Genomic DNA, 12,512 nt, shown 5'->3' with positions numbered 1-12,512 from the left:
CACGGGGGGGGGGGTCCCAGGTCCCAGACGGGGGTGCCGATGTTCCCGACGAGGGGAAAAATTTCCTCGATGAGAACACTTTTACATGAGGTATTTTCTATTGTACATCACAGGCGATTAGTTATCGATGGTGAAGAATTTTACTATATAAGAGTGTCATATCTGGCAATCTAGAGGTACAATTTCCCCAAATTTTACCACCTCAGCCCTAACTGTGGTGAAGCTGAGAGACGTGTGGACTCCCAGGTAAAGTAAATACATCAATGTTTTTAAGTTTTACTTTCTATGGTCACGTACACCACACATACTAATTAAATCTCTATGGTTGCCGAAAATAGCTGATAAAAGATCATGAGAATTTGTTTGCGTTTTATTTTGACTATATTATAATGGTGATGTGATGATGAATTTTTCTATTTAAAAGTGTCACTTCGAGCCATCTTGAGGTACTTTTCCTCAAATTTTACCCATGAATGTGGGCACACGGCTTTGAGGTAGGTCGAGTATATTATATACATCAAATAAAGTGTTTTAGTTTTATTTTCTATGGTACATCACTCGTATGAATTAGATCTCTGTTGTTGCCGAAAAAATTATGATCACGACCCATCCAGAAAAAAATCCTGGATACACCCCTGTAGATTACTGATTAAAATGTAAAATATTTAAGATTTTACATTCAGTACATTCTCAAATGTCATGTAAATCTCATATGTCCCATAAATTACGTTATAGTCATGCAACAAAGTGGAAAGTTTAACCTAATAATGTTGATTTGTTTTATGTTGTTTGCTGATTGGTCTTTAATGATATTACAGTCTAATATGACCAATAAAAGTCCTCTCTTTTAACTTTTAAACTTCTATTGCGTAGCTCAATATACAGGTACATGTATATTTCCTTAAATCATAAGGAAGTCCACTCGTTAAATTAGCATAGATAGTACTGAGAATTTTGATTGACTGTCAATTTCAGATATTCAAATTATTTTTAGGAAATTACGTTTTATGCATGCACCAACGTGAGAACTTTGACCTAATAACTTTGATATGTATATGCTTTATGTTGTTTATTGAATGGACTTTTTTAAGAGTAATATTAGTCTAATATGACCACAACATAAGGAAGGCCACTCTGTAAATGTTTAGCATAATATACTACAGAGAATTCCGATTGTTTATCAATCATTATACACATGTTAGATCCAAATTGTAATTTTATGTCATGTGTTGATTGGTCTCAGTTAATAATATTACAGTTTAGAATTCATATTATGATAACAACTTCGTCATACTATAAATTATAATAATAATGCAATTCTGTCAACAATTGTACTCTGACCATCTAAAACCAAACTTGATTGGTGTGATTTTATTTCCACCAGAAAATTAATTAAATATGCATAATTGTCTTTTGTGATTTTAAAATAACAAAATATAATAAAATGATACATGCCTTCCAATAAAGTTATAAGAATCAACGCACATGTTTGTTCCCCTTGTGACCAGTCTGTCACGAGTTAACAAATAGGCTATCAGTTCCTTTTGAATTGCCTTTTACAGTACTTTTACTATATTTAAGTCAATTACAAACTTGAATGAAAAAAATACCTCTCCTGTACTCTTCAGTAAGAAAAGGATTTTTGTAGTAAAATTATCAAAATTATTAAACATAGGAATGATTTTTAAAAAAATCTTAAAATAGGCCTATTTAATGAATATTATGTGTGCTAGATTGCAATAACTGTACTTTCCCATAAAAAATGAAAGAAAAAAAAACATATTCTAACCACTGAAGGATTGATTGATTGATTGATTGATTGATTGATTGATTGATTGATTGAAATCAGAGTCATAGAATACATACATTTTAGAAAAAAAAAAATTTACAAAAATATCTGACAGGATAAAAAATTGCACAAAAACATGACCCTAATTACAAGCAAAAGCCCCAAAACATGATTTAAAAAAAAAAATTGGTCCTTGCAAACACAGAAACATAATTGCACATTTAATTGTAATTGCTTTCACCAACACCATCATTATACTGTATTCCAATGTTTACAGTTGTTCAATTCGAATTGCTGTTTTGTCAAAATGTGTCTTCCGACGGAGAAAGGGACCTCAGGATGTATATCCCCATGTAGGGATTTAGAGGCTTATCCCTGATACCACGTGATTTTATTAATTTGTACTAGGGCCTACTTGTAGGCTATATCTTTGTCAAATTAATTAAATTGTTTACTGCATACCGTATCTGTTTTCGAAATAAATCAAAATCAAATCAAATGATCAAAAAATATTTTTACGATCTGATTCAAAAGCTTGATCTTTTTAATCAAATGAGCATATTCAATTAATTTCAATTTAATTTACTTTTTTTTTAAATGATTTTAATCCTTAATTAATGGCAGACAGTAGATCTTTTTTTATGTGAAGATTGTTACGTATCCGCGAAATGAAATAAAAAATAAAAAAGTAAACATGATAGATGGAGGAATAGTTATCAAGCGAGTAAATTTGCACGTACGTGTGCGCCGTAAGATCACGCATGCATGTCATCAAGTCGGGACAATCTGAACCAAGCCGAGGAACCACCGAACCAATCTTTGACCGGCGAACCGAATCGTAAACAGCTGATCCAAGATGGCGAGCTTCAGCACAGGTGTAGCGAGATATGGCCGAACACTTTCCAGATGTTCATACCTGTTCCAAAGACAGGTTCTTGATTTTCCCTTAATATTGTCGTATAAATAATATTAAATATATATATTTAGCCTGTATATTAAGTTTTCTAAATGCTAGGCCCATCGGTAGCGTTGTAAAGGCCAGGCCTAGGCCCTGGGCCTTAATTACCTTTGATCTTTTGTTTGAGGCGGAGTGAGAGGCTGTCTCCGTCTTTTACTTACTTAGGCCAGAGAGGCCTAGGGCACGTTGATGCTGGCTTAGCTTGGTAAATCTGTGCACTATCAATGAGGTGTATCATATATATATATAGGCCTAGTAGTTAGAGAAAGAAATAATAATAATTATAAAAAAAAGAAATAGACCCTCCATCGTGAAATAATGAATAAAACAGTCTTACATTGTTAAAACTGTAAGTAATATTTGCAACACCCAGTGTCTACCAAATCCAGAATACTTTGTAAAACAGCACCCAACATGTTTTCTTTTTTTTTTTTTTTTTTTTTGTTAGGCTGTGGCATGTCCGTCCATCACACAGACCCGAAACTTGAATCTTCAAGAATATCAGAGTAAAGACTTAATGGCAAAATATGGATGTACAGTACAGAGGTTTAGAGTCACAGATAATCACTCAGACATTGTAAAACTAGCCAAAGAATTAGGTAAGTGATAATTGAATGCATAGCAACATTGTCATGATAAGTTGATAAGGTCATAATATACCCCTGCCAAATCTCATGCATTAGCATCTTCTTTTCACATGACATGTCATACCTAAATTCTATTATTTCATGCATCATAAAAATGTAAAAAAAAAAAACAATGTATAGGCTGATTGTACCCCAAAATTAATAATAAAATAAAGTGAATTTGTCATTAAAACGTGAATACAGGTCATATAAACTTCTTTTAAACGAGGACTGTAATCCATAGCAATTAAAAAAAAAAACACAGATGGCACAGTTTTTTGTGATTATTACATAGAGGCGCGACATACGATTAAAAAAAATTTTTTTTTTGGTCTCGCAGGTATAATAATTATGTAAATGTTGTAACATGCTTGATTGATATCAGCATTGTTTCAATTTTCAGGTGCGGAAGAATATGTGCTGAAAGCCCAAATCCTTGCAGGGGGCAGAGGCAAAGGACATTTTGAACCAAGTGGATTTAAAGGTGGAGTCAAGTTAACAAAGGAGTAAGTTTACGTGTTTCAGTGTCAGTGTGCATTTTTAACGACATCTTAATGTCATTTAAAGACGACATTTACTGTCTTCAAAAAATGAGCAGGGGATTGTCTCTTGGACTTGGGTGAACTGTCATATTCACCATAAATATTGGTCACTCTGCAGTTGCAACAGGTTCAAGTGCTCATGAAAATTTGTTTCCCAACTATGACTAACTAAATCTACTGTTCTTTATATTTTTATCTTGCAGTCCAGAAGAATTAAGTCCATGGGTTAAACAGATGATTGGCAACAGGTTAATTACAAAACAGACTCCAAAACAAGGTGTTTTAGTGAGCAAGGTAAGGTTAAGTACGGTAGAAATATTAGAGCAGAGCTTCTGTGGCAGGAAGTCCAACACGATTGTCTGATATTTAAAAAAACCTGTACGTTTTAATGATTACAGCATTTTCCCCTGGTACCTTGATGTGTCCCATAAAACTGTTGTGTTTGGGTCATCATTCACAAACTAGACCAAAGGGCACCCAGCCACCCTAGTGGTGTTCAGAGGAAGAGTTTATTGTAGAGGTTTGCTCGAAAAGGACATTTGGCTAAACCATATAATCCCTGGTTTCAGGCCTGCAATATACTTTTTAACTTGACTAATTGGGACATTCATTGTCTTATGATCTTGTTAGGTTATGGTTGCTGAGGCATTTGATATAGCTCGGGAAACCTACTTTGCTATTCTGATGGACAGAGCTCACAATGGCCCGGTGATGGTGGGCAGTCCGGCCGGTGGAATGGACATCGAAGAGGTTGCGGAAAAAACGCCAGAACTTATTTTCAAAGTATGTCACTTATAAATCTTCTTTGACAAAAACTGGTGTATGCCCATATATAGTCATGATGTGCCTATATATGGTCATGATGTGATGTCATCATGACCATATTTAGGCATGTCACATGTTTTTGTCAAATCAAATTTGATAGTCTGGACAGGGCTTAATAATATGTGAGATGATTTGTTATATTTATATCTACCAAGTCATCTGGAGTTTGATTTTCTTTTGGACTATATAATAACATAGAAATTAAAAATATCTGTATTCTATAATCATCTTGTATTTAACACACAGATACCTATTGATATTAAAGAGGGAATGACAGATGAACAGGCCATGCAGATGGCTAAAAACCTTGAGTTTAAAGGAGCATCACAAAAAGAGGTTTGTTTATTCATCCCTGTTCCTTACTCTTATTCAACAAATTTAATTGCCAAAATGATGTAACTTAAAAGTGAACAAATCCATTAATATATTCACATATAATATTACTGAGTTAACTAGTAAAAATAAGAAATGATAATAATATTGGCGGTGATGAAGATGAAGGCAAGGATGGTAATTGTGGTGGATATGTTGGTGATAATAGTGATGGTAATGGTGGTGGTGGTAGCGATGATGGTGGGGGTAATGGTGGTGGTAGGGATGATGGTGGTGGTAGTGGTAGGGATGATGGTGGTGGTAATGGTGGTTGTAATGGCAGTGATAGTGATAATATTCGTAACGCTGAAAGTGGTGGCAGTGTTCATATTAACAATTGAGACAATGTTGACAATAATGTTACAGTGACAACGACGATTGTGACTGTGCCAATACTGACAACTATGACAGCAGCAACAAATACGTGTAACTTTAATTAAGCGTAGTAGAATCTGTATTCTCAAATCAGTCTCATTACCTTACTTGTACACATTTTAACCTCATCGAACCTTATAAATTTATGTTCTAAAATTTTAATATACAGCACTTTTTGTTTTACAGGCAGCTGAACAGATAAAACGTATGTACAAATTATTTTTAGGAGTGGATGCCACGCAGGTTGAGATCAATCCATTTGGTGAAACACCAGATGGCAAAGGTGAGATGCCAATCAGTGGCATATCTAGGAGTTTTGAAATGAGGTGGGAGGGGGAGGGAGGGAGAGTGGGGCTGATGTGGGCCTAAAGGTGAAGTGGGGCTTGATGATTAAGTGAAGGGGTGCAATTTTGCAAAATAAGGTGCTATGAGGTGATTTTTATCTACTTGAGTGTGATTTTGTTTGCTGTATTTATTTTGTTTATTTTAATTTTATTTCATTTCACCCCCAACAGCGTAAATGCCAATAACAGGGAGCATATAGTAAATACAATATAAAATCACAGCGATAAAATCTATAAAATCACAAAGAAACATTCAAAAATATTATAAGCAGTTCAAAAATATTCAGATAAAATTAATTTACAATAGTTACTATTATTCACAAGGAACATTATAAGAAAGTTCAATAAAATTCAATTCCAGAGCAGGTGAATGATCAAATGGCAAGTTTAACTTTGAACAAATTCAATGGGGGTAGAGGGGGGAGGTCAACGGTTAGGGGCTCACCCGCGCACCCCCATAGATGTACCTAGCAGTATGAAGCTGGGAACCCTCCACATTGGTTGATGTGCAGAATTGTGTGGAACAGCGTTAAGTCATCAGGCTTCCAACCGACAAGTCAGGGGTTCAATTCCGACACTAATGCTAATTTCCTTAGGCAAGACACTATCTGTGTTTGTCCCTCCTTGCAAGGGAGCACACATGTGTATGTGAAGGATTTGGATTGAAATTGGTTTTACGTACTCTGGTGTGTGACTGGAGTGGAAGAGGTTGAGCATTTTGCATGGCTGCTGTGTGTGTTTTCAACGACCAATGATAATCATTATTTGTGCCTCTAGATTGATGGTGCATTCTAAGTACTATCATTATCAACATTAAATCGTCATCAACATTTCAACATCGTCATCAGGGAGTTGAGTGAGTCAGGGCTCAGGTCATATTTAGCACTGATGATAGAAGGAAAAATATAGATTATATATAGACCTGTAACACTTAAACACAATAAAAATATCAGTATTTATCACCTACAATTATAGGGAACAGCAAATCTTGTCAAGAGAGAACACTCTAAACTGTTGTGTTGTGACAAATATCTACTCCATACTATTTTTTTGCTTGATCATTATCCTTCATATTTACATATAACAACTGTTTTTTAATAAACATAGAAATTTAACACAGAAATAGATATTTAATTTTTAATTACTATTAAAGAAGCAATACAAAGATTTTAAAATAATATTTCTGCAAATCATAAAAAAAGTTATTTTGATGTTTACTTTTAATTTCCAAGTTGTGTGTTTTGATGCGAAGATCAATTTTGATGATAATGCCAAATATCGACAGCAGGAACTATTCAAACTAGAGGACACGTCTGAAAGCGACCCCAGGGAAGTACAGGCAGCCAGCCACAACCTAAATTTCATTGGAATGGATGGCAATATAGGATGTCTAGGTTCGTTCAAACAATTTTCTAAAAATAATAATACAGGTCTCCCTCTAATTAAAGACCCTCCAATTAAAGACTACCTCCAATTAAAGACTACTTTTCTGTGGTTCCCATATTTAATGTCTATTATATTTATTATTCTAATTAGAGACCAAAGCTGCTGAAGACCATGAAAACCCCGGTCCCAAAAGTGGTCTTTAATTGGAGGGAGACTTGTAGTAATAATGACAGTAATAATAATTTAATAATTATTTCCTCAAAAGTTTAATTTAAAATGAAATTCTACACTTTTTATTTGTCATATATACAGTACAGTATGTCATATTTTCTTTCCTTTTTTAAAAAAAATTCCATATTTTATTAAATTTTATTATTATTGTTGTTTATATTTAAAAGTCTGAAAATTTATAGTTTTACACACTTTTTATATGCCATGATATATCTGTCATATTATTCTTTCCTTTTAAAAATTTAATATTTTATTAAATTTTATTTTTATTATTGGTATTGATATCATCCACCATACAGTTATTTGTGCAGACTTCTACATAGTCTAACCCTTATATGCGGGAAACAACAGACTATAAACAGGGGCGGATCCAGAAATGTCCAAAAGGGGGGGGGGGCCGAAAGTTGGGCCGATTGAGACAACACTGTCGTAGGGGGTCCGGGGCATTCCCCCGCGAATTTTTTGTGTTCTAGACTTCCGAATATAACATTTGAGGCATTCTGGGCTATCATTTTTTTCTTTTTCTCTCTTTTTTTCTTTTTTTCCTTCTTTTTTTAACCTTCCAAAAGGGGGGGGGCACCCCCCCCCCCCCCCCAAGGGCCGGCCCTGATAAACGATGATGATGTCTGTTCTAAAAGTTTTATGGAAGTCATTCATTTCTCTGTGCCTCGGTTGCACTTTCATTTCATTTCTTTAGGCACGAGCGCCAAGGATATGCCAATTAGTGAACTTAATGACTATCCTAAGTGGTATATCCATTAAACAATAGGGAACTGAATGGACCAGTATACCGGGGTAACCTCCTACTTTTCTGGATGCATGTACTGGGTTCTTTAAAGTGCACACCAACCAAATCCGTACACTGGGCCTACGGTTTAAAGTCCTTATCCAAGAAGACTTGTTCCACCACTGGACCTGTAAGAACCAGCGCCGATGTTGTAGCTGAAGGTTACAGTGCCTCTCTGATTTAACCGCTCGGCCAATTGACTTGCCAAATGACTTATCAACCGAAATTCAACTTATAATATCAACACATTCAAACAACTGCTCAAAACACATTTTCTTAATTTATATTTTGCTTAATTCTGAATTTTTCTTTTAAATGCAAAGTGCATTGAGGTTTTTTTTTTTTGTTTTTTTTTTTCTAGCAAACTGCAGTCAATCAAATTTGATCTCTTATTGTCATTATGATGATGATAATGAAAGTCACATACTGGTTTCAAGTTTATGATTTCTGAAATTTAATATTTTTAGTAAATGGTGCTGGTTTAGCAATGGCTACAATGGATATAATCAAGTTACATGGCGGAGAGCCTGCTAATTTCCTTGACCTTGGTGGCGGTGTTCAAGAAGATCAAGTTTTTGAAGCGTTCAAATTACTGAATGCAGATAAAAGTGTAAGTAATGGTTTATATAATAATAATCTTTTCCCAGAACATTTTATCAAATTCCTCTCCAGTGATTTCTTGAATAATTAATTTGGATTGCATTTAATATTTATTTTCTATTCAACTGTTCATTTCATAATATTCTTCAAGTTCTAATAAAGCATTGCCTCATGCAGTCATCTTTATGCAAATTTAAAGTTGTCACCTTTGACCTGACAATATACAATACCATTGTAACCTTTCTGTTTATTGTCTTAGACTACCTGTTTATATGGTTCTTGACCTCTACATTAAAGCTAATTATAGGTTGAATAGCCCAATAATCAGCCTGGCTAGTTGCACCATATAAAGACTGCTGGAATAAAATAAATGTAAAAAACATACAAGAAAAACTTTTTAATATATGATACAGTAATTTTTACCTTGCTATTTACAGGGTGCTATACATCTCTACAAAATTGCATAAAAAAGTAAAGATTAATGTTATTACAACAGTTAAGGTGCCAAATAGCTGAAATGTGATGACCCAAAGAAAATTTTCTGGTATACAACAGAATAATATAACAATAATAATTTTTTTGGAGAAATATTTTTAAAAAATTGCTTTCAGATTAGAGTACTACTGTACTCAGAAAACTTAATTATTGTCAAACAATTGGAACTTCAAACATGTTGCAAACATGTCCTAGAGGCCTACAGGTAACAGTATATCACATATTTTCTTTATAGGTGAAAGCCATTTTTGTGAATATATTTGGTGGCATTGTAAACTGTGCAACCGTTGCTAATGGCATAACAGCCGCATGTAGAGGAATGGATCTACGAATACCGGTAGTAGTAAGATTAGCAGGTAAGAGGCAGTGCTATGCGTCTACAGACTAACATTCAACAACTATCTACAGGAGATATGAACCAGTTACAGAATAGATAACTAAAGCTCTCTCCAGATTATTTTTTTTGACTAAAAGATGTTGTATGCCCATATATAGTCATGATGTGCCTATATATGAAATGACCATATTTAGGCATATCAAATGTTTTGTCAAATCAAATTTGATAGTCTAGTCGGGACTTTAAGGATGATTACATTTTTAGAAGAAAATTAATGAAACTAGGTCTATCCATAATACAATGATAACTAGACCAGTCACTCCATAGCATGTATACATCTGCCCTGTGCCCCTGGATACCAAATGATACTCAGGCGATGCATGGGCAATTCCATTATTTTCTGTTATGCTCGAGGGCGAGTTCAAAATAAAAAAAAATGTATTTCGCTGACGTCCTTTGACCTTTTATCTCTTAGATTATTATGTACCAATCTATTAAAATTTATAATAATAGTAATGTGGTCTTATAGAGTGCTTATTACAAAACAATGCTTCTAAGCGCTTTACAAAAACAGAAAAGAAAAGGAGGGATACCAAAGAAATATCCTAACAGTAACCAAAAAGAACAGACGCAGAGGAACCATTTTCACTGTTCTCCAGCTCTTCGAAGCTCCCATAATAGAGAGCTCGCCGGAACAGAACTCACAGGAGCTCGAGTGAAAATGGCATCTGACTGTCCTATCCTACCACAAAAGAAATGTATAAAGTGAATTTGATATAATTATGATGATCCGTTCCTTAGTTTTTGCATAATCTTGCTGACAGACCGACAGACAGGCAGCGGGGAATACATATCCTCCTTGACGGAGGTAATAAAAGGTGTCCTATAAATGTAAGCCACAGTTGGGAAAAGTGCAGCCAAAAGGCAATTTTGCTGCCGCCCTCAAAATGTATTAAAACTCCCATGTTTGTGGTCCACCTGCAATCTTTACCTCAAAAACCCCTTGTCCTTACGACTTGACACCTAATTTTGAGCATAAATTTGTTTAAAACTATGTAAAAATATCAAAATTTCTTAAAACATCCTCTCTGCTAAAATTCACTTTGGCCCTGCGATCCATTTTAATGTCCAGTTTTTGTTTTCTCCACAGGTATGAATGTTGACGAAGCTAGTAGGATTCTAGCTGAGAGTGGCCTCCCAATCCAGACCTCTGATAACCTAGATGATGCTGCAAAGAAGGCTGTATCTTGCCTCCAGTAATCTGTGACCTATGACCTACATTCTTTAGTTTTTATATATATATATATCAAAATTATTGAAATTAATTTCAATGCGTTATATATACCACTTTAATTTTTTGAATACAACAAATAATTATGTGGATTATAAATTACAAGATTTAATGAATCTGAACTTGTATACAGTATGTTGTTAAAATTACAGAATTATTATTTTAATTTATCACACCTTACCTCTACAAATTAGTACTGTAAAGATATACTGCCTGTAAGCAGAACTAATAAATTTGAAAAAATAAAGTATAATGTTGGAATTGCTTGCTTTATATTTTAAAATTTAAGCATTCAATTAAAAATATATTAAAAGAATATTTTCTTGCAAATCACCAGAAACTTTATGATACATCTCCTTTATTCTTTACTAGACTACTTTATTTGGCTGGTGATCAATTAAATTAATTAAATGATTTTTGTAGTAAAAAAATAGAAATCTGCAAAAACGGAATTGTTTTGTTCTGGGTTGTTGCATTAGATAACGCTCTATCCCATTTGACAAAAAACTGTTGTATGCCCATATATGGTGGTCATAATATGATGTCATCATGACCATATTTAGGCATGTCACATGTTTTGTCAAATAAAATTTTATAGTCTGGACAGAGCTATAAGATTTACTTAAATGAGTTTTAAGTGTATTAACACTGCCCTCTATTGATTCAACTTTCTGAGTTTTATAGAAAACTAATCATATTATGGTATAACATTCAGGTTCTCTGCAAATGAATAAAGTATTCATTGATTTAATAGGCAGACAAATATAAAAATTCCAATATTTTTACTTTACTCTATCCTCTTTTGTAGTGATATCTTTTCTGTAAAATGGTTGAAAATAATAATGTACTGTAAGCAATTAGGCCTACTTAATATCAGAGACACAGAATTTTAGTTTCATCATGATAAAAAATATATATACTGTTCAACAGAAAATTATACAAAATGACAGATTTTTTAGTTCAGTATTTGTCTTATGGTTTTTGAGAACTTGATGAAAATAAAAATACCATTACTGGATATTTTCTGTGAAGAAAAAATACTAGCCCAACAAGACTTTTTTTAACTTGCTTATAGTAGGCCTTTATTGTATAAAAACATTCGTAACCAGCAGTTTCAACTGAAGTTGGTAGTAGTTCCACAAGACGAGGTAAACAAAGAGCAACAAGGATAACCCACAAAAGTCCTGAGACTACCCCTCTCCCACCTAGGTTTATTTCACCTAAGAGTCGTACGATTTCTACGAGTTAAAACTCGTGATCTTTGGAAAGGACCTATACGAGCTTATTACGTGTTAGCTACGAGTGAGGTACGACTTTATGGAGTTGGTTACGAGTTATGTACGAATAATGCCGAGCTGAGCACCGAGTTAACTACGAGATTATTAAGAGCGCAACAAGTTTGTACCGAATTAGATACGAGTTGGGTACAAGCCAACTCGGTGTGCTGGTACTTACTCGTACTCGTTTTTGGGTGCTCGCATCAAACTCGTAGATGACAAAACCGCCGACGAGTATCCATAGTAGTGTACAAGCTAGGTAGGAGTACCCCGAGTA

The 12,512-nt window shown here is 34.2% G+C and overlaps 1 protein-coding gene across 1 annotated transcript; it reads left to right on the top strand.

Annotated features, from left to right (window-relative positions):
- Positions 1-2,586: 2,586 nt before the first annotated feature.
- On the top strand, positions 2,587-12,007 carry LOC117120771 (succinate--CoA ligase [GDP-forming] subunit beta, mitochondrial-like). The gene is made up of 11 exons (XM_033265853.1): positions 2,587-2,720; positions 3,196-3,346; positions 3,777-3,879; positions 4,119-4,209; positions 4,546-4,698; positions 4,987-5,076; positions 5,674-5,770; positions 7,064-7,225; positions 8,703-8,845; positions 9,566-9,686; positions 10,818-12,007. Exons 1-11 carry the CDS (start codon positions 2,646-2,648, stop codon positions 10,925-10,927), a joined length of 1,296 nt encoding a protein of 431 aa, XP_033121744.1. The 5' UTR covers positions 2,587-2,645; the 3' UTR covers positions 10,928-12,007.
- The last annotated feature ends 505 nt before the right edge of the window (positions 12,008-12,512 follow it).

The sequence above is a fragment of the Anneissia japonica genome, unplaced genomic scaffold (assembly GCF_011630105.1).
Source record: "Anneissia japonica isolate Jap-2015-1 unplaced genomic scaffold, ASM1163010v1 scaffold69_len1423075_cov170, whole genome shotgun sequence".
In the NCBI taxonomy this organism is placed as follows: Eukaryota; Metazoa; Echinodermata; class Crinoidea; order Comatulida; family Comatulidae; genus Anneissia; species Anneissia japonica.
This window is presented reverse-complemented; position numbering and strand designations above follow the sequence as displayed.

Bases quoted from the DNA above. Each gene is read 5' to 3' on its own strand.
- LOC117120771 (XM_033265853.1), top strand. From the start codon at position 2,646: ATGGCGAGCTTCAGCACAGGTGTAGCGAGATATGGCCGAACACTTTCC. The intron at 4,210-4,545 runs GTAAGGTTAAGT...TGATCTTGTTAG, and splicing joins AAGGTGTTTTAGTGAGCAAG to GTTATGGTTGCTGAGGCATT. The intron at 8,846-9,565 runs GTAAGTAATGGT...TTTTCTTTATAG, and splicing joins TACTGAATGCAGATAAAAGT to GTGAAAGCCATTTTTGTGAA.